The sequence below is a fragment of the Narcine bancroftii genome, chromosome 8, assembly GCF_036971445.1.
Source record: "Narcine bancroftii isolate sNarBan1 chromosome 8, sNarBan1.hap1, whole genome shotgun sequence".
Lineage (NCBI taxonomy): Eukaryota > Metazoa > Chordata > Chondrichthyes > Torpediniformes > Narcinidae > Narcine > Narcine bancroftii.
In genome coordinates this window covers 28918301-28941603 of record NC_091476.1, presented here as the reverse complement: position 1 = coordinate 28941603, position 23303 = coordinate 28918301, and the positions used below count along the sequence as shown (strand labels likewise).

General features: G+C 39.8%; 1 protein-coding gene across 5 annotated transcripts in view; it reads right to left on the bottom strand.

The window, feature by feature from the left end:
- The window catches only part of dacha (dachshund a), a 404574-nt gene that overhangs the window by 184146 nt on the left and 197125 nt on the right, over window positions 1-23303 (bottom strand). For all 5 annotated transcript variants that reach the window (XM_069893410.1, XM_069893411.1, XM_069893412.1 and 2 more), the window contains one exon: window positions 18848-18963. In XM_069893410.1, coding sequence (XP_069749511.1) covers window positions 18848-18963 — 116 coding nt within the window. The remainder of the gene's footprint in view (window positions 1-18847; window positions 18964-23303) is intronic.

Genomic DNA, 23303 nt, shown 5'->3' with positions numbered 1-23303 from the left:
ATATAAATACAAAATTACTGTCACTGTGTGGATACTAGTTCTGCTTAGTTCTGCTCATTTAATAAGCTCGCTGAGTAGTTTCAGGCAGAAACTAATTTGAAGTATTCTGAAACATGTAGGAAAACTGATTTGGTTCACACTTCCATTGTTTTGCGATATTTATTTTACTGCTTGCATTTTTAAAAATTCAATCTGCCATGGACACTATGTCGAAAATCTCTGACATGATTCCATTCACAAATCCCTTGTCCTCCATTGCAAAGCAGGCTTCCCCTGGCCAATTTTAACCACTATACAGTAAAATCCCTGGTATCCAGAATTCAAGCAACCAGCAAAAAAATTGTGGAAAATAAGTAGGCTAAAAAGTACGAAAGTTTAAAATTGGTGCCCCCAGCGGACAGTTCACCAATCCACGCAACACATAATTTTAATATGCAACATTCCATCTCGACTCCTGAACTCAATTCTCTAATGAAACCCAGCATACCACTAGCCTTCTTAACTGTCCTATCAATCTACACGGCAACCTTGAGAGATCTATAGATTTGGACACCAAGGTCCTTCTGATTTTCCTCACTGTTAAGAATCCCACCATAACCTTCACATTCAACCTTCCAAATTTCATCAGTTTTCCTGATCAGTTCTGCATTTCTCAGTTTTTACATTTCGGTGTTTGGATTAACATTCTGTAACAGCTTCATCCAGAGATATCCTCCATTCTCTCACAATTTAAAACAAACTTGTTTTCTTTCTTTCCCCCAGTTATGAAGTTTTTGATTTAAGACAGTAACTCTGTTTCTTTTTCACAGGTGTTGCCTGACCTGCTGAATGTTTCCAATATTTTCTTTTTTTTTTATTTGAAGCTTTCAGCATTTCCAGTTTTCCATTCATAGAACCAAAGAACATACAGGCCCTTGGCTCTTCTACTCTATGCTGAAATATTATTCTGCCTCGTCACACTGACCTGCACTGTCCATATCCCTCCAATCCAAGAACATGTTCAATTTTTACTTAAATGTTAAAATTGAGCCTGCATTTATTACTTAAGATGGCAGCTCATTCTACACTCCCACCTGCCTCTGTGGGAAGAAATTTCCCCCCAATGTTCCTCCAAATCTTCCCCCCTTCCATTCATACTTATTCCAGAGTGGTTGTTTACACATGAAACACATTTACACTGACTTCCTCTGTTGCGGAGATTGTCGCAGGATGAACGTGGATAGACGTCGATTTATATCTTGCCTAGCTCGGTGGGGAAAAAAGCTGACTTGCATTTGCTCTACACCTCTCAATCTTGCATACCTCTATCAAGACTCCCCTCATTGTTCGAGGGAATAAAGTTCTAACCTATTTAAAGTTTCCCTGTAACTCAGTTCCTGAAGTCCTGGCAATTTCCTAGCAAATTTTCTCTGCACTCTTTCCATCTTATTGATATCTTCCCTGTAGTTATGCAACCCAAACTGCACACGATACTCCAAATATTGTCTCACCAATGTCTTATACATCCCAACTCCTATACTCTATACTTTGATTTTTTTTGAACACCAATGTGCCAAAAGCTCTCTTTACCACCCTATCTACCTGTGACATTACTTTCAGGAAATTATGTATCTGTATTCCCAGATCCCTCTGTTCTACCACACTCCTCAATGCCCTACCATTTACTGTGCATGTCCTTCTTGGTTTGCTCTTCCAAAATGCAACACATTACACTTGTTTAAACTAAATTCCATCTGCCATTTTGCAGCCATTATTCCAGCTGGTCCAGATACCTCTGCAAGCTTTGAAAGCCTTCCTCGCTGTCTTCTGCACCTCCAATCTATGTAACAATTTATTTGCTAAATTCCATCCCGTAATTTTTCCTCCAAGACTCCTAGTCTAAACTGACCGCAGGCACTCAGTAAGAAATTGGGCTAATGAATACAACGTTCCTGGTGACACACTCTGAAATGCATGATGCGTTCAGCTGGTAATGGCAATGAGGGATTTTTAAATCTGTAGCAAACCAAGGAGGTTTGTTTGCATAACACTAATCAAAATTGCTACCACCTTTGCAATAGTTTGAGTATTGAGAGACATTCTTCTTCTTTCCCAAGAATTCTTTGGACACTGGATAGTGATGTCAACTAAGCCATTGATGTAATGACACTGTGCACCAAATATATGTTGCACATCCGTGTCGACATCCATCCAAGTTCACCCTACGACAATCTCTGCAACAGAGGAAGTCAGTGTAAACATGCCTCCTGTTTTGGAGTAAGTATCCAAATTTTTAAAAGTGATTTTTGCCATTATATATGTGTAAAAATCATAAATAGAAGCTATTCCGCCTGATTAGTTGAAGAGCAATCCTACTAATCTCACTGTTCTGTCCTCTTCCTCAAGAATCTGCAACTTATTTCCTTAGCTGCTTCTGCAGCTCCTCTTGAACACTATCAACCTGAATCTGACCACATATGTGTAGAAATCTGACACTGTCTGATGGATAACCAGCTGAAGGAAGGGGTCCTAATGACCACCACTCAGCAACAATATTTCAGGAACTACATTTTAGGTGTCTTAATACAGTTCGACAAGATTCTGAGAGGCATAGATAAGGTAGACAGGCAGCACATTTTTCCCAGGCCAGAGTAGCAAATACCAGAGGACATATGTACAAAGTGAAGGGAGAAAGGTTTAGGGGAGATATCAGGAGTAAGTTTTTTTTTACACACAGAGAGTTGTGGGTCCCTGGAATGCATGGCCAGGGGTGGTGGTGGTGGAGGCTGGAACAATAGGGGACATTTAAGAGAGACTGAGACAGGTACATGGATGAAAGAAAAATAGAGGGTTATGAGGTTCTTTTTGCAGTTACATATGAGTCGGCACATCATTGTAGCCGAAGGGCCTGTACTGTGCTGTATTATTTTATGTTCTATATGCATTGATTTTGCATCATTCTAATCCACTGTCCTGAAATTCTGGTACACAGAAATGTGTTGGATTAGTTGTAGAGTATTGTACTTTATTTCACTGTCTGTCTGTTGATGGTATTTAAATTTAGACATACAGCATGGTAACAGGCCCTTTCGGCCCATCACCCTATGCCGTCCAATTAGACCCAATTAATCTACAATCCCTGGACAATTTTGAATGGCGGGAAACCTATGCAGACACAGAGAGCACACAAACTCCTCACAGACAGCATTGGGTTGAAAACCCGGGTCACTGGTGCTGTAATGGCGCTTTGCTAACCACGCTGCCCCAACTTGCTAAGGTGAAACCATGGCGATACACAAGAACAAAAAATATCAGCAAAAGTAGGCCATGCAGCCTGTCAAGTCACCATTCAATGAGATCATGGCTGATCTAGCCATGGACTCAGCCTGCCTTATTTGCCTGATCTCCATCATCTTCATTATTCAAAAAAATGTAAAGGCATTTACAATTGCTAGTCATCCCTTGATGCAACATTGTTGACCAATCAGTATGGTGTAGCTACCAGCATCATTATAACACTTCCCCATTGGCTAAGAACAAAATAAATTAAATATACAACAATTTTTCTCATTCTTTTATTGATTTTCCTGCCTATTAATAGGGCATTCTGGCAAAACATTCTTCTCTTAATCAGCCCAATGTTTCAGTCTTGCATATAACTAATAACAAGCCCATGAGTACATGAAACATCCTATCGCTTTTCTATTATCGTGCAAAAAAATGCAACTAAGAAAACTAGGCTGCAGCTCCAGATGGCTTCCATTACTAACATGGAATCCACATTAAGCAGCCATCTATTACAAGCACCCAGATGTATAAAAGTATCACCTGTTCCATGATGTAGGTTCCATTGCATTCCATCTGTAAATCTATTGAACTATCTTGATGTTGAATCTAGTACAGGTCAAATACCCCTTATCTGAAGATCCAAAAACTGATTTTTTTTATTTAAATCCCCGACATGATATTACAAATGGAAAAAAAATTCAACACTGACTAGTCCATATGGGCCTCTGATGCCAGTTTGATTGCAATAAAAGTTTTAAAAACAGGAAATCTTTACTTCTGGACGGGAAGATGCCAAACGGAGCTGGGTCCAAGTCTCCAGCATCAGCTGAAGCTGGAGTCGCAGTTGGTGACAGTGACTTCATTCTCAACATCGGGTATAGTGCTATCCACGTCAGGGAAGTCACCTTGGGCTACCAGGCAGGAGCAGGGATCACAGTTGGCAACCAGCAGTGGGGAGGTGTCGGGAACCGCCGGTGACAGTGGGGAGGCGTCAGGACCAGTGGCAGCGGTGGGGAGGTGTCCGGGACTGGCAGCAATGGCAGGGAGGAGTCGGGGACCAGTGGTGGTAGGGAGGTGGTCTTCTTTTGTAAGCAGAGATAAGTTTTTTTTGTTGGTAAGTGCTAAACATTATTTCACATGAATTTTCCACATGGTGTCATGTCAGCACTCAAAAAGCCTGCTGTTGTTTGATGTTGCTCTTTAACCACTGATACAGATATTCTGCTGATGCAACTGTGGTTGCTTAATTCCATTGTTCCAAAATCCGAAAAAACTCAAAAACCGAACGACGTCTGGTCCCAAGCATTTTGGATAAGGGGTATTCGGTCTGTACTAGAAAATGTAATCCATTAGATTGAATCTGTCCAATTACTGGCTGCAGTTTCAACTGATAGTTTTTAGGCTTGCTCTATTTCTTACTACGTGTACGTGTAGGTATGTATTAGGCAGATGATTGTAAACCAGCAGTTTACAACACAGTTGTGTATTTGAAAGAGATCAGAATTTCAACAGAAGCAGAATGATAGGGTAATGAGGAATTTTCAGTCCTTGCTTTCTGATCTAACAGTCCAAAAGAGGAAGCAACTCATTCTTTTTCTCTGTACAAGACTGTTGGATATTTATGAAATTTGTCTCATTCCAAAGTGGTGTCAAGAGTGGAACAGGATGCCCTGTTACCACAGAATTGTGACCAAAAGATTTCCACTCAACTTTCTAAATAACCAGTGTATCAGATTTCAGGGCTGAAGAAAGCTCATGTCCAAAAAAAGGAAAATCCCTGGGAACAATGTTTGAATGCAATGTTGTGTTAAAGATCAGTTTCATAATGAATTCTAATGTTGTTCAATCCAGGTTGGAAAAAAAATTGCAAGAGTTTATAAACGGTCATCTGAAAAATTGTTGACTACGTCAGTCAACCTAATTATTATTTTACCATTCAATGCTAAGCTATTAAACAAGAAGAATACTAAATTATCCCAACTTCCCATTAAGAACCTCCTGGGAATTGGACAGTTACTGAAGATGACAGGACACATCGCTTCCATCCTGAAACTTTAAAAGTTATTGGATTATGAATCATTAAAAATAAGTATATTTATTTATTGATGTTTGTCAACAAATATCTTCTAACTGTAGCATTTCTTCCCACTCACTCAAATGAACTGTGTCAGCTGACTGGAGGTATCAATAATCATGCCTTTGAACTGAATGGTTTTGAATCAAGAACTGTTCCAGATATTTGAACATCAAAGCCACCGGTCCGCTTGGGTTTCCTCCAAGTGCTCTGGTTTCATTGCACCCTTCAAAAACGTACAGAGGTTGTAGGTCAATTGGGTGAAACCATGCTGTATGTCTAATTTTAAATTTAAATCCAATCAATAGCTTTATTAGCAACACTGCCTTTCAGATATGACATTAAACTAAATAAGACCCCATCCTCTTTATCAGATGGTCATTAAAGAACAGGAGAGTTATTCCAAGTGTTCTGCTTGAAATGTATCCCTCATTCAAAATCACTAAAGCAGCAAATAATCTGTTCATTATCACACTGTTTAAAACCGACATCGATTCAGTGGCACTGCTTTGATTAAATGTGCTTTGGGATGTTCAGGGATATAAATGTATAAATTTGCTTTCTTGTCTATGTTAATGCCATACTGTTTTCCTCTCCTTCCAGTTAACTTCTTTGTAAATAATATCTCCAAGCAAATTTAAATTAAAAGTGACTATACTATTACAAGTCGCTTAATATAAATAAATCAGAAAAAAAACAAATGAAACTACATTTTCTTAAGGATTCATTTTACTTTTCAATCAATTAGCTTTCTAAATTAAAATTGGCAGCATATGGGGACATTTTTGCTTGGAACACAATTCTAATGTTATAAAGACCTAAGAAAATTGTGCACAAGGAGCAAATAGCAATTGAATTGTCATAACAGATTGATATGCATGGAACTTGGACTGATTTACAAGGAACACGATTTACTTAAAGCAAGTGTGTGTACAAAAATATTGGATCAAGAATCCCCTGAAAAAGAAGGGCAACACATTTTGCCTCAAGGCATTTTACTGAATGTTTTGTGTCATTTCCTTTTGAGGTGATGTGCAAAGGATGAGGGTGTTGCCTCGAAATACAATAGTCGTGCTGGATAAACATTTATTGTGTGATCCTCAGATGAGCTGCTTCCCTATGATCAATGGAGAATATTTGTTTCAGAAGAAGGTAATTGGCTATATATTTTCATTATGACTGTCAGAATTATTGATATCACAGGTCAGACCCTGTGATCAGCACTTTTAATTCATCATTTTATCCAGCAGGTCTTGATTTCAATTTGAGTGTTTTTTCAGGGCTATCAACATTTAAATTTAGACATACAACATGGTAACAGGCTGTTTTGGCCCACAAGTCTGTGCCACCCAATTTACACCCAATTAACCTACAACCCACAGTACATTTTGAACGGTGGGAGGAGACCAGAAAACCCAAGCAGACATGGCAAGAACGTACAAACTCCTTACAGGTAGCATGGGATTCGAACCCCGGTCCCGATCACTAGCGCTGTAAAAGCATTGTGCTAACCACTACACAAACCATGCCGCTCGAAATTTACATGAATTTACATGAAAAGGATTGCGTCTCAGCCTTCTGGCTAAGATTAAGTGTAGAATTTACATGAAAAAGTATGAAACAATTTTATAAATACAGCATATAAAAATCACAACAATGAGGAATTGACTATACACTGTCAGTGTTATACATTATGGAAATAGACCCTTCAGCCCAACTTGTTTATACTGGCCAAGTTGTCTCTGCTGTCCTCATTATTCTGGCTAGTCCAGTTTGCCTGTATGTGGCCAATGTTTCTCTAAGCCTTTTCTCATTGTACCTGTCTAAATATTTTTAGATGTGTAATGATAACTGACTCCATCACTTCCTCTGGTCACTCATTCCATATATCCAATACTTCCTGGGTAAAAGAAGTTGGCCCTCAGATGAAAAAAATCAGATTTGTTGATAAAGCCTGGAACTTCAAAAATGAGATATTACTCTTCCGTTGAAGTCAAATGTCATGGTAAAATTTAGAGAAACACTTTGTCTCCACTTATCACTAATCTCAAGATGTCTCTTACAACGTCCTGTATAACTAATCTTCCTTCACCTTACCCCCTTTTCCCCTTGCCCTTCTCTATATTTATCTAGCATCTGCAATCAACTATCTTCACCTCCCCATCTGTCCATCATCCTCAGTCAATTAAATCTGTCAAACCAGTTGTCAGAGATTATTGAGAATGATATGATGCTATGGAAAGTTTTGCCAATTACATTAGTGGGAAGAGTAAATTGTATAAAAATGAAGGTAATGCCAAGACTAACTAAAAATGTCTTCAAATTATTACATAATTATATAAGACAATTCCTATGGAATAACAAAGCACCAAGAATTGCACTGGAAAAGCTGACATAGGACTAGAAATTGGGAGGACTTAAGACTTCTGGATTTTAAGAAGTATTATCTATCAGCACAAGCAAGATTTCTATCATCTTTCTTTAAAGAAAACTGTCCCTCTTCATGGATTTGAATGGGACTGAATTCAATAAAAGAGGAGACAATGAAGGACTTCATTATATGTGGAATGTTAAATCAATAACAAAAGGATAATCCTGTATTAATACATATGATTAGAATATGGCAAGAAATAAATGAATGTATTGGGGAAAAAAAGCAGGTACATCACTGAGGAGACCATTATGTAAAAATGTTCTGCTGCCTATGAATCTGGGTAACAAAATATTGCATTCATGATATGACAAAAGAATGATATGTTGATGATTTGTTATATGGAAGGATCCCTTGCATCATTTGAACAATTAATAAATAAGTATGGAGTAGCTAATTGGACATTCATTTGCTTTCTCCAGTTAAGATCATTTTTAAGAGAAAGATGGGAACCAAACTTTGGCCCCACGTGAAATTAGTGAGATGGAACGAATGATTTGGCTGGGGAATACACCTAAATTTATAATTAAGATGTACTTTGCTCTCCAAAATGGAAGTGCAAAACCAGGTTTACAGAGATCGAGAAAGAGATATGGGAGTTGGATGTAGGAGTTGCAATAATGGAAAGATGCTGATCTGATTGGTGCTTGTATGCAAGATACTGATTAGTACAATGTGATTTTCTACACCAATTGTATCTCACACTATGGTAATTACATAAATCAAAATCAGAAATGTCGGAGATGTGTTTTAGGAATATCTGTACATGCTACGTGGTCGTGGGTGAAGGTGAGACCTTTCAGGCAAGATATTACTGAATAACAAAGTTAAAAGGGGTGGCCTTCGCAGACAACCTGGAGCTTTATCTTTTGTGGAACTTTATTGAAATAAGTAATAAACTAACTAAATTCCAAATTTCATTTGCTGCAATAGCTTGAGCTTGGCAAAAGAAATGTATTGCGATTACTTGGAAATCTGACTCCCCTCGACAGATAGCACGACGGAAGACAGAGATGCCTATGGAGAAAATCACACACAATCTAAAGAACAAATATGACATATTTATAAAAATATGGCAACCATATTTGGATTATATGGGGATCCAAATATAATTTTTAAAAATTATGAAGATAGTTTAAAAACCAAATATCAATAGATGCTATTATTATAAAAATACAAATTACCTCCTTAATGAGGACTTTCTTTTTTGTAAACCCAACTGTAAGTCTTGATAGTGCATGGATTTATACTGTGAAGTGGGTGATGTTTTCTTTTGAAAGAAAAAGTTGTGTGTATATATATTGAAATAATATTGAAAATTGAAAATGTTGATATGTATATTTATGAAAAAATAAAATATTTAATAAAAAGAGAATGACATGATGCTTAGATACAAAACTGACCCTCTCATCCTATTTCTTTATGCCACCATCACTGCAATATTCACTGGCAATCCTCTAATCAGATTATGTCATTGTGTGTTTCTCACTTCAAGGAAATCAGCTGGCTGGGTCAGGGCATCTGAGCCACAGTAGATGGAGAAAGAAACACTGTACCTGGACTCAAATCTACCATTTCAGATTCTGGAACAACATCCAGAATTTAGAGCAATGAACTGACAAGTGCCAACCTCTGGAATGTGAGGTTGTACCTACATTTTGCCCCAGAGAATTCAAATGAGACAACTTAAAGATGAAGGCTTATGAGCACACATGCAGACTTACTTCAGGCTTCGTCCAGCCTGGTCAAACCTTCCTGAAAGCCTGCGTGAGCGGTTTCAGGGAATGGCAAGTGCTGCTCCAACTTTACAACAGACTTTGTCTGGAGCTTGCAGCCTGCAGACAGTGGTGAGATCCAGGCAAACACTCACAAATTCCGCGACGATGATGTCACCCGTGCATGTGCATTCCCACAGCATTCTGCATACCTGATGTCACACATGCACGCATGTTCTCATAACGGTGATTATGACTTCTACCATCTAAGCTCAGTTTGATGCCATGATGGGTTTCAATTCCACCATTGCCAGAGGTTTTGAGGCTGTGACTGGATTCAGTGTTACTGGAATACAAGCACAGCCTGAATAATTTAATTCAGAGACTAAAGCTATGGTAATTAAAAGGAGAACAAGTACTGTAAATACAGAATTATTATGAAAATCTGTTCATTGATAATATTCTTACTTCATCTGGTCCATACATAACTCTAGACCAGTGGTTTTCAAACTGCCCCCCTAAACTCACATTCCACCTTGAGCAATCCCTATGCTATAGTGCTCTGTGATTAGAAAAGGATTGCTTAAGGTGGTATGTGAGTGGGAAGAGAAGGTTAAGAACCACTGCTCTAGACCCAATTGTTACTGAAATACATGGCTTGAGAAAAAATTGTCATTGGCCCATTTCCTTTGGAGCTATGAAACCGAGTCAATTAGGTACGATTAAAACTGGTTTTCAAAACTTTTTCTTTCTACTCACATACCACCTTAAGCAATCCCTTACTAATCACAGAGCACTGATGACATAGGGATTGCTTATGGTGGAATATGATTTTAGGGGGCAGTTTGAAAACTACTGCTTTATGTGATTGATTCTTATACCCTTATTGGTTCAAAAACAATTAATGATAAATGCCAGCCTTGCCAGAAGCCTTCATGTTCCATAAAAGCCAATAATTTCCATCTGGTGCCAACTGGGAACAGGGGTAGTATTGGTACCCTCTTGCCACATTGGTCTTTTCAGTATAGCCATTCCAACAATGCTCTTGCAGTTCCCTTTTGGCCAACTAGCCCAGACTGCGGCTGCTCACAGTCATGCAGGGCAGTCAACAGTCAGGTTATCCAAATCTGGAGCTGCATGCAAAGTGCTATTCAGCCATCTTCAACCTTGACCAATCCATTTGAGAAACCTTTGTCCTCTTTGGCTGCATTCTCGCTGGGGAGCCATTAATGGGATCAGATAAAGGCACAAGAAAGACAATATACAAGGTCTTTGCTCAACATTACGGCTCAACAGGCCGCTCGCTCACTGCCACCCCTCCCTGCGCCTTATTCGTTTTCCTCGGGGGGGGGGGGGGGCGTGCTCGTTGAACAAAAGCTCACCATGGAGCCTGATCACCGAGGCCTGGTGCTCCCCTCAAAGCAAGCGATCTATCATCTGCTCCCCGCGACAGTGGGTCCTGCCCATTGCCCTGGAGATTGGCTCTCTCCCTTGCACCCCCTTGGATCCCAGTGCACTTGTCAACCAATCAGCTTTTGCAGGGTTTGTGGAGGCAGGGAAGCTGTCTGAGCCTTGCCGTTGCTGCTGTTGCTCGAGTGCAAGGAGGTCTTAGCATCTCGGCCACGCAAGGCTGGAGGGTTTTCAGTGAAGTGAGTGAAGGCACACACTTACAAAGGGCCTGGCTGGAGGAATCCATTCGCCAATTTACCGTGTACCTGTAAATACACTAAAACAAATTTTTCCTAAAATTTTACGCTAAAAGTGGGGGGGGGGGGGGGTTGTGGGGGGGAGGTCATATGCCAGTGGATCCTATATGCCGTTAAATACAGTAAGAGAAATGATGCACAACCATCTTGACCAAAATCACTGTGTCCAGAATACAGAAATAAATGCATAGGCAACATGAGTTAATAAGATAGTTTGGATTGAAAATTCTAATGTAGCACTGATGCTGTACATGTACATTTTGGATGCTAACACAACATTATACAGTAATCAAAACACCATGAATAGAATTTAAGAATAGGAACTAAGTGTCAGAGCTGCTCTGTCACTAGAATTATATGGGAATAACAGGTCGTTTATGCATCAGCACACAGCAAAGGAAAGCAATCCCTATGAAGCTAATCTAATAATAGACTGTAAGTTAGTGATTACTGTTTCATGTAAAGTAGTTCTTGGTAGCATTAACGGCCTAATTCTGAGGGACTTGCTACTTACTGCAGTGAGACTGGTAACTGGAATACTTCTGACAGATCTACAGGCTCAGGTTTACTGCATGGATTAGCTTGAATAGCCATATTAAATGAAACAGAATAAAATAAAAACAATTTTACACTGAGTGAAGGTCTGACTTATAGGAACTGGCAGTTTCTAAAGCCCAAGGCACAGAATTAGTTTTGCCACTCGATAATTTGACTGATTCACTTCACCGCCCAGAACAGGACATTTTATGCTTGATTTATATGTAATCAAGTCACCTGCTCAGTGCTGAGAAAGGCCAAGTCAATCCTAATCTGCTGAGTACTGAGTGTCTGGTAAGAATACAGTGCATCAACGTGTTACCTGCCACACTGCGGAGATTTTATTAACATAGTTATGAACTCTTTCTTTCCATGGCTCTAAAAATGCCAAGAAAAATAAAGTTGAAACTAAGTATAATTTAGCAAATCTGAAATAAATGAAATTACATGGCCAAGCAAATCTTTGCCAAGAGATTTTCCAGGCAGACATGTCAGCATAGGAATGGGGCAGGAATTGTCACTGGAAGATCTTTGCCAAGGATTATTTGCCTAAAAACTTTAAAAATTTTTTTTTTGCACCATTTATGGCCAAGTTGCAAATCAATAGTAAAAATTTTATTTTCAGACCTTCTCCCCGTGTTACAGATTGAAATAAATTATTCTATTACAGTTAGATACCACGATGTAAGCAATCATCAAATGCAACATCTGAAGACCGTCTTTATTTTAATTCATTATTTGCATCGTTCTCATATATATTCGTCATATTTCAAATTTATAAGATCAGAATCTAAATCCCAATCTGCTATCCAAAGAGATTATTGTTACTTTTGACATGAAAATTCTTCATGGATTCCACTGCTACCTTTCAAATACATGGAAGGTCTCACATCATTGGATGTTAGCTACATGATATTGGAGAAAACAATTTTTCATATACAACATTGGCCACCTCAACTGAGTCTCAGTAAAAACACAAACTGGAGAAACTCAGCAGGTCAAACAGATAAAGATACATAACGAAAGTTTCAGACTAGAGCCCTTCATCAAGGTATGAACAAAATGATGGGGATGAGGGGGAACAGCACAGTTGCACAGGTGGGAAGTAATAGGTGGATGAGGGAGGGAGGGCACAGCAGCAAGCAGGGAGGAGGGATGGCTCTTTGAGAGGGAGGCAGGTGGATGGGTCAGAGAGGGAGAATGGGGAGTAGGCTATCAGAAGCCAGAGAAGACGACGTTAATGCCATCCAGCTGAAGAGTGCCCAGATGGAAAATTAAGTGATGTGTTGCTCCTCCAATTTACAGGTGGTCTTAGTTTGATGGTATGAGGCCATGGACAGACATGTCACTGTGGGAGTCTTATCTTGTTGGATCACAGATAACAATCATGATTTATACCCCCAGACCACTCACAACCATCCTAACCTATTACTACTAATCCAGATCAGCAAAATTTTGGTAATTCATACAAAATGGACCATTGAGTGTGTATGTGTGGCTTAATGTTCCATTGGACCAATTTCTGGTTTATGAGCTTCAGAAAATACCCTACTGAAAAGTAGTACAGAAGAATGTGTGCAAAGAAAAAGAGTGTAGAATCTTCATGGAGTTAAATGCAATTTAAAAGCAATTATTGAGTTATGTAAATCTGGGTCACTGACTAATAAAGTTCAATTACTTCCATACAATTCTAATTCTTTGTAACCCTTTTTGTGGAAATGCATGTGCAATGCAGGGCAATACATGCTGCAATTGAATTTGTGAACTAAGAGCATGATCAGGCAGAGCCTTGTCATTAACAATTAAAGGTGACCTTGTCATATTTAATATCTGAAGAGCACAAATACTTTAAGGTAAATGAAAATTGTCACTGTACCTCTATGTGACTCACTGTGGGCCACAGTCTTGTTTGTTTGGTAATTTTCAAGCACATTTCTATTTTATGTTTGTAAGAACGATAGAAGACAAATTCTCTTTAGTTGTTTTGGGGCAAACCAGATGGAGTTCAGACACTATGGGATGCGTCATTTATCACAGTGACAGCAGGTAGGCAGAAGTGCTCCTAGCAGCCCTGGGTAAGTCATCTCTTTTCATATGTAGCAGCTTTAGGGAAGCAATATTGGATTTTCAAAGAAATAAAGAGATTTTAAATTGAATTCAAGTCACAACTTGCAGAACACTGCATAATGTTAACCCATTCTCACCTATTTTTTGAGAAATTATCATTGTTTTATAGGATATTCACAGCTCTTTATGACCACTAAGGATGTGGGAAATGTGGTAATATATTTGGTCAATGTAATTTGGTTATTATATTTTTATGCAATATGAGCAATCCAGTTGACTCTCACTATAACCCTCCTATATACTCTGCAACCCCTGATATCATTCTTTGAAGATAAGGAAACTATTAAGATATATAATGTATGGAATCTCTATCATTTAGATTGTGATTCGGTCCAATTCCATCAGAGGTAATAGTGAGGGCCAACCATTGCCATCATCCATTGCCCATCATTAAAATTCACTGAAGCAAATGACACTAATAAGCAAAATTCAATGCACACAAAACAATGCAGTAACATGACTTGGCAGTAAAACGTAGCTCCTGTTTATCTTATAATGAAAGCTTCATCATTCAGAGCATTTGAAATGGTGTACTCAATATATTACCTCTTCACTCATCTGTTTTCCTTTGCTCTCTACCCATGTATGATTTCTTTTAGTGCCTCTTGGCCCCTTAGGACATATCTTTGTGAAAGAGTGGAAGAAATCCGAGCCTATGGACCTCTTGCACAAAAAAAAATCATGTCACACCGTCCTCAACAAATGCAAGAATGTTGGTAAACCACGTTCAAGGTCAAAATTTTCTGGACCACACCAACGACGAATTGTGAATACGAATATTTCTGAAGAAGCTTCCATTAGTTTGTTCTTTATCCTCATTGAAATAGGGCCACAAATTCTAAATTGTTGCTCCTTTGCAACCAGTAAAGAACTCTTTCGAGTTTTGAAATTCGCAGAAGAGGCAACAATGCAGCCCCGTCCTTTAACTTATTTCCAGTGGACCTGAAGGAAACCAGAGTACCTTGCAAAACCTTTTACCCAGCTTCAAATAAAGTAGCATTAAAGGCCATTGGATTGCCAAAAAAAAACCTGTTGGCATGATATTGGAGCAGTAAGGAGGGAACATTTCCTAATGTGTCCTCTGCCACCCAAATTACTGAGCATTGTACTTCAAAAATACCTGTCTCTATTACCAGAATCACTGATTTCATATAGTTGCATTGTGTGAAAACAGGCCTTTCGCCCCAACGTGCCCACATTGACCAAAAAGCCCCACTTACACTAGTCCCACCTGCTCGTGTTTGGCCCAAATCCCTCTAAATTTACATATCCATTTATACCCAAAAAAATGCTACTCGACTTTGTGGAAGTTCCTCTGACACTGACAGTATCAAAGACGAAGCAACAGATTCTTGAAAAGTATCAGGATCCAGCACTTTGTTCCACAAGTCATAGTAGCTTGGCACATAGCAATGTTGATAATTGAAAAGATTTCTGGGAATACAATTCTTTGGCTTGGCTTCGCGGACGAAGATTTATAGAGGGGGTAAAAGTCCACGTCAGCTGCAGGCTCGTTTGTGGCTGACAAGTCCGATGCGGGACAGGCAGACACGGTTGCAGCGGCTGCGGGGGAAAATTGGTTGGTTGGGGTTGGGTGTTGGGTTTTTCCTCCTTTGCCTTTTGTCAGTGAGGTGGGCTCTGCGGTCTTCTTCAAAGGAGGTTGCTGCCCGCCGAACTGTGAGGCGCCAAGATGCACGGTTTGAGGCGATATCAGCCCACTGGCGGTGGTCAATGTGGCAGGCACCAAGAGATTTCTTTAGGCAGTCCTTGTACCTTTTCTTTGGTGCACCTCTGTCACGGTGGCCAGTGGAGAGCTCGCCATATAACACGATCTTGGGAAGGCAATGGTCCTCCATTCTGGAGACGTGACCCACCCAGCGCAGCTGGATCTTCAGCAGCGTGGACTCAATGCTGTCGACCTCTGCCATCTCGAGTACTTCGACGTTAGGGATGAAAGCGCTCCAATGGATGTTGAGGATGGAGCGGAGAAAACGCTGGTGGAAGCGTTCTAGGAGCCGTAGGTGATGCCGGTAGAGGACCCATGATTCGGAGCCGAACAGGAGTGTGGGTATGACAACGGCTCTGTATACGCTTATCTTTGTGAGGTTTTTCAGTTGGTTGTTTTTCCAGACTCTTTTGTGTAGTCTTCCAAAGGCGCTATTTGCCTTGGCGAGTCTGTTGTCTATCTCATTGTCGATCCTTGCATCTGATGAAATGGTGCAGCCGAGATAGGTAAACTGGTTGACCGTTTTGAGTTTTGTGTGCCCGATGGAGATGTGGGGGGGCTGGTAGTCATGGTGGAGAGCTGGCTGATGGAGGACCTCAGTTTTCTTCAAGCTGACTTCCAGGCCAAACATTTTGGCAGTTTCCGCAAAGCAGGACGTCAAGCGCTGAAGAGCTGGCTCCGAATGGGCAACTAAAGCGGCATCGTCTGCAAAGAGTAGTTCACGGACAAGTTTCTCTTGTGTCTTGGTGTGAGCTTGCAGGCGCCCCAGATTGAAGAGACTGCCATCCATGCGGTACCGGATGTAAACAGCGTCTTCGTTGTTGGGGTCTTTCATGGCTTGGTTCAGCATCATGCTGAAGAAGATTGAAAAGAGGGTTGGTGCGAGAACACAGCCTTGCTTCACGCTATTGTTAATGGAGAAGGGTTCAGAGAGCTCATTGCTGTATCTGACCTGACCTTGTTGGTTTTCGTGCAGTTGGATAATCATGTTGAGGAACTTTGGGGGACATCCGATGCGCTCTAGTATTTGCCAAAGCCCTTTCCTGCTCACGGTGTCGAAGGCTTTGGTGAGGTCAACAAAGGTGATGTAGAGTCCTTTGTTTTGTTCTCTGCACTTTTCTTGGAGCTGTCTGAGGGCAAAGACCATGTCAGTAGTTCCTCTGTTTGCGCGAAAGCCGCACTGTGATTCTGAGAGAATATTCTCGGCGACACTAGGTATTATTCTATTTAGTAGAATCCTAGCGAAGATTTTGCCTGCAATGGAGAGCAACGTGATTCCCCTGTAGTTTGAGCAGTCTGATTTCTCGCCTTTGTTTTTGTACAGGGTGATGATGGTGGCATCACGAAGATCCTGAGGCAGTTTTCCTTGGTCCCAAGAAAGCTTGAAAAACTCATGCAGTTTGGCATGCAGAGTTTTGCCGCCAGCCTTCCAGACCTCTGGGGGAATTCCATCCATACCTGCTGCTTTGCCACTTTTCAGTTGTTCGATTGACTTATATGTCTCATCCAGGGTGAGGACCTCATCCAGCTCTAGCCTTAGGGGCTGTTGAGGGAGCTGGAGCAGGGCGGAATCTTGGACTGAGCGGTTGGCACTGAAAAGAGATTGGAAGTGTTCTGACCATCAGTTGAGGATGGAGATCTTGTCGCTGAGGAGGACTTTGCCGTCTGAGCTGCGCAGCGGGCTTTGGACTTGGGGTGAGTGGCCGTACACAGCCTTTAGAGCCTCGTAGAAACCCCTGAAGTCGCCAATGTCCGCGCTGAGCTGGGTTCGTTTGGCGAGGCTAGTCCACCACTCATTTTGGATCTCCCGGAGTTTGCGCTGAAGATGGCTGCATGCGCGACCCAAGGACCTCGCTGCCACGTCCCAGCTTGCTTGGCCACGGCACACGAACCATGGGTGTAAAGGGTGGGGCCAGTACAATTAAGCAATCAGTAATTGCAGAATATTTCAAGATTTTATTGGCCTTTTCATGAAGACAATATTTATATTTTGCACGGAAAATGAACAAGAGTATGGACTGAAGTAGAGTTGCTTTTGCAAAACACAAACACAGAGAGAATGGGCTGCATGGATGATTCTTACATAATGAATTACTGAGACTCCATTTAAAAAAATTACTTTTCATTTGGCTTCTCAGTCACACTGATATCCCCACAAAAATAAAACCCCATCAAGGCAATGGGAGAGACTCTTAGGGCCTAAGTCAAGATGAGTATCTTGCATCACAATTCCTGGAATTGGACATTTTGGCATCTGCAATTTGGCGCTAGATATTTTAGTGCTTGCATTTTGGCACTGTGCATTTCGGTTAAAAAAAGACTTTAGTAGCCCTTTGGACATTTTGGCATCCACAGTTTGGCACCAGATATTTTGGCATTCACATTTGGTGATGAACATGGCATTTAATTTATTATATTTTAAATGAAATATAACAAATATAAATTTTTAAATTTATTATAATTTTAATCATGGTTAGGGGTAGGCAGTCCGTTCTCACTGCAGTAACATCTCCGCACTCCCCTCTCCCCTTGATGACATCTCCGCACTCCCCTCTCCCTATGGTGACATCCACCTAACTGTTAACACCCAAATGTTCAGCGTCAAACTGTGTGTGGCAAAATGGCCAGCATCAAATTGTGGATGCCAAACTGTGGAGAACAAAATGTCTGGCACCAAAATGTCCTAGACCCCATAATTCCAGTGCTGTGTGCCACGACCATCAAGTAAGGGAAGGATCGTTTCATCCTATCTTAATTCAAGTTGAGTGAATCACTGGTATCATTAAACTTCACATGTGAATACTGGGTGCTGTTGAGAAGCTGGAGTGGGATGTGTCTTGTGGTACAACTCCTATCAGAAATCAATATATTGGAGAAAGGAAGATACTGGAGAAACCCGACTAAAAGGATCTTTAAAAATACACTTTGAAATGTTCGTTAGAAAACTACGAAAGTACCATCATAAACCACAAAGAAATGAAGAATTCTGAATCTGAGAATCCACTTTATGGAAGGTATTTGTTGTATTTATTGATGAAACCAACCACTCCCATAGTCTTGGGGAAAAGTAGCAATATATATCTTGAGCAATGAATTAGAGTATTAACAACATTGAATCTGCAGCAATACTCAAAAAAATCCAATATTCCAACCTCTACTGAAGCATAAAACCCCCTGAAGGACAAGCCTATTCAATCAATATTAGTTCATTTCAATGGAAGACCATTACAATGTCAAAGCTGATGATTTTATGGATTTCATTACCTGTTGGTGAGATGATTCCTGGCGATAAGAGACCTGGGACAGCGTGGGGCATGATGCGAGAATTTTCTGGCAACGTGACACTCAGAGTACGTTTTGGGGGTCTTCCAGGCCTCGAACTGTGTGCAAGGAAAGAAGCTTATTTTAATTCTTTCAGTTTACTTTCAAAAGAAACACTTTATTTTTTGACTGGAACCCAAAAGTAAATTCACAGGATCACTTCACAGGAGCATGAAATATAAAATAATCAACCTGGAAGAATATCTACCAAAGCTTGTCCAGTCAAATCTATTTCTTTCTATATTAATATGAGGATTTGCTGTCAAAGCCTGCATTTAATGTCCATCCTTAAATGAACCAGAACAAAGTGGTCTTTTCAAAGGGTGATTAAGATTGAATCATATTGTTAAGATGTCACATTGTCTCTGCAATGTGATTCTGGAATATGGAGCAAAAAGTTGGAGAAACTCAGAATGTCAGGCAGCATCTGTGGAGGCAAAAGAATGGTTGAGACTGTGCATTTAGTCATTACATTGTTACAGGTCTGGAATAGCAAAACGGTTAGATTAGGAAAGGATGGTTGAACTGCTTCCCTAAAGGGAAAGGGTAAATAAGAAGTTTCATGGTCACCATTCTATCACCAGCTGTTTATTCGAGATTTATTCAATTACTTAAATCTAAATTCTCCCCAGCTGTGTGAAGAAATTCCAATTTCCATCGAGATGCCAATAATCCAGGCCTCTGAATTTTAGTAAATCACGATACCACCAAACCCAATTTGCTTTGAGGGGAACAGTGAGGTTGAAACAGAACAATATATTTGAAACTAATCTTTCGTCAACATTATTCATAATCAAAGGGATTTTATTACTAGAGCATATTAAATTGAATGCCTTTATTGCACCAGTGGGACTTGTTAATGGCTATTGATTTCAGAACAAATGCAAGAAACCTAGCACAATTTGGCTCCAAATTACGCTACATAATTTTTGAAATGCAAAGATCTGAAATGAATGCAAAGAGCAAGTTACACAATAGACCGCATCAATGGAGAGAGGTCTAAAATGATGTTAAATAGTTCCCTCCCAAGTGAAATTAACTCTGCACAAGTCTGCTTGTTTTAAAATTACAGGGTCTCAATATTTAATTTTTTTTAACCATTCCAAGAATCAGATTAAAGAAGAAAAGTTTCCCAGAGAAAAGTAATTTAGAACATAATCCTGATCTGTTTTGAATTGGTTTTCAAAGCACATGAGGGGGTTCCTGCAAATAAGATTGGAATTAGAAACCATTGTTCAGATCACAGTAGAGAAGGGGTCAGGCACGTCCAAGTGTTTCCAGAGAGTGAATTTAAATTAGATTCATAAAAGGAAAATGGAAATATTTCATAAATTTCCACTAACTTTGGTCAACTTGGAGGATGGGAACATTTCAAGATGAAAGTGAAAACATTTTTACCAGACAAGTTGTAAATACATCACTGGCTTGTTTAGGGATTAATAATTTTATTCTAACTGCCTTAAGATCTCATTGATGCAGAATTCCTGCAGCAAAACAATGACAATCATAAATCCCCAAGCAGATCAATACATAACATTTTCATGTGTCACTGGAAAAAGAGACTGCAAACTGTGCAAAGAGATAGTCACTCAAAATAATTTGTATCTTAAATGTTCAACAGAATGAAACGATCTTCATGAATTTAACATTGCTTTAACAGATTAAGAATGTCATAAATATAATGAGGTTATTGAAACTGTCAAAAGCAAGAGGATACAAAACAACTCTTTTTAAACGAGCAGTTTTAATGAGTCCTTTTTAAAATGTTTCCGCTAAAAACTCGTAAAACCTGACCAGCTTTGTTGATACAAGGTTGCTCTTAAACTTTCCCCATTTTCAAAGTAGAAACGATTCCATTGTTATGTTGAAAGCTAAGACACTGATGGTTACCACGTACTGAACCTAATTTTACAGTTACAGTGTAAACTAGATTCACCCAGTTGACATTCAGCATAATGAATGGGTTCAGTGTGACTGAAGCTGAGCTTGTAAAATTATTGCTGGAGTCACGGTCAAAACCTACGGTACATTGAACTGGCCCTCATCTTTGTGGTTAGGTTTCGTTTTCATTCATTTATGTGATGTGGGCATCACTGGAAATAGCAGCATTTATTGTCCATATCAAATTATAAAAGAGGAGAGGGATGGTGGGGTGAGCTGCCTCTTGAAATATTGCTCTTCGTATTGTGAAAATACTCTCAGTGTTGTTGGGAAGGGAGATGCAAGGTTTAGTCCCAGCAATAATGAAGTATTTTCAAATCGAGAGGAACTCTATCCATAGATTTGCATTATTTGCTTTTTTTCTTTTTTTATAAATTTCAGCAGCAAGAAAAGGCTTAAAAAGAATATTTTTATGGGAAAATACTAAGTCTTTTAAACAAATTGTTTTCTTTTAGTTGCGCAGCTGCAAGACGTGAGAACCAAGGCTGTGCTGCTCTTGAAACTCGTGCTAGATGTTTTGCTGAAGTCTGCAGATTACAGGTCACGTGTGTAGTCGCAAACAGGCTGTAAAAATGGGAAGTTAAACCATACGAAAAGGGTGGTGCCCATCTGCGTATGGGCTTTCTTGCGGGAAGGCCCTGCTGTAGGTTACAACAGGTCTTCTCGAGTACCCGCTTTGCAAAGCTAATAATATTGTGTTGCACTCGCATTATTTGATGTGCACTTTATATTCGACTGAAGTTGACACATCTACTACCATGGACCTGAAAGATAATGAAGAACAATGGTTGCACAGGCACTATTCAAGAAGATCAGTGAACTTCATTTATCATATTCAATGCATATTATTCAAAGCAATTATGGGTGAAGTGAGCGTTGAGGATGGTGGACATGGTGTCAGTTTACTGGCCCACTTTGTCCTGAGTGGAATCAAGCTGTATGAGTTTATCGGGAGATGTATTCATCCATGCAAACAGAAAATATTCCATCACAACCATCACATTCTACACATAGTCAAAATGCTTTGAATAATTGTGAGGCGAGTCTGCAGCTGGGCCGCATGTGGTTAAAAATACTTAAGTGTTTAATTTCTTTGTCATATCACTCTACAACTTAACCTTATTTACATCACAGATATATTTTCATAGCCTATCATAATAACATCATATAAATACCTCTAATAAGTACAACCATACCAATTTTTTCTTTGCTTATTTTTATTGCTGTTTGTTCCCTATTTCCTGCAGATACTGCAATTTCATTTTCAGATTTATTGTCAGAGTAAATACATGACATCACATACAACCCTGAGATTTTTTCTGCGGGTGAGGCAGAATTACCACTTATTAGTAGTGCAAAATAAATGTATACAATGTACACATGTAAACAAATAAAAAATGTAAACAACTGTGTGCAATACAGAGAGGAAAAGAAAAAAAACACAAGCGCAAAATTAAGAGTCCTTAAACAAGTCCCTGATTGAGTTCATTGTTGAGCCTTTGCACTGTTCCTCTCGACCTCAATAAAGCTGGCCAGGTTCCCTCCTCACCAGCCTGCCCCCTCACCCATCCTACCATGCCTTATATTTTGCTTAAGAAAAATTGTCACTGGCCCATTTCCTTTGGAGTTCTGAAACTGTGCACATAATGAGTCAATTATGGACGATTAAAACAGCGGTTTTCAAACTTTTTCTCACTCACGTGTCACCTTAAGCAATCCCTTACTAATCACAGAGCACCGATGGCATAGGGGATACTTAAAGTGGTATGTGAGTGCAAAGAAAAAGGTTGAAAATCACTGCTTTGGAGACTCAGCATTGTTGGCCCTCCACATGCACCTCCAGGAGAGGGTGGGCACTGGGAGGGTATTTCTTCTAGCTCTCTCATGCTCTCTTTTTCCCTCTATCTCAGAGAGCCAAAAATAAGCCCCTCCCCTTCAATCACTTCTCACTTTTCTTAATCAACAACTTTTGTCTGTTGGTCTGCACTCCTCCCCCTCCCATACTTCCTTTTGCACCAGTCTTTTAATGCAGATGCCTGTCTTTTTTTAAAAAACTCATACGTTGAAGAAGGGCTCAGGCCCAAAACGTCAGTAATGCATCTTTATATCCTGTAGACACTATGAGATTGGCTGAGTTCCTCCAGCATTTCTATTTTTTTTCTACAATCGCAGCATCTGCAGACTTTCAGGTTTCACTCAGGCAGTGAATCCAACACAGTTCTGTTAAAATATGCTGTGTTTTACTTTTCTATGCCTGCAATCATTTGGAAGTTTTCCATTTATGTAGCCCCTTGCATGACTCCACTGTGCTTCACAGAATAACCAACTCTTTGGTTGGAGCTTTGAATCAATCTGTGAAGGAAGTTTGTTTCAGCAGAATGATTGGATGGTTTCATCCTATACTGAAAATATAATGAGGGGAAAATGTGCTTTTAGATGACTTTTCTCATCTTATAGC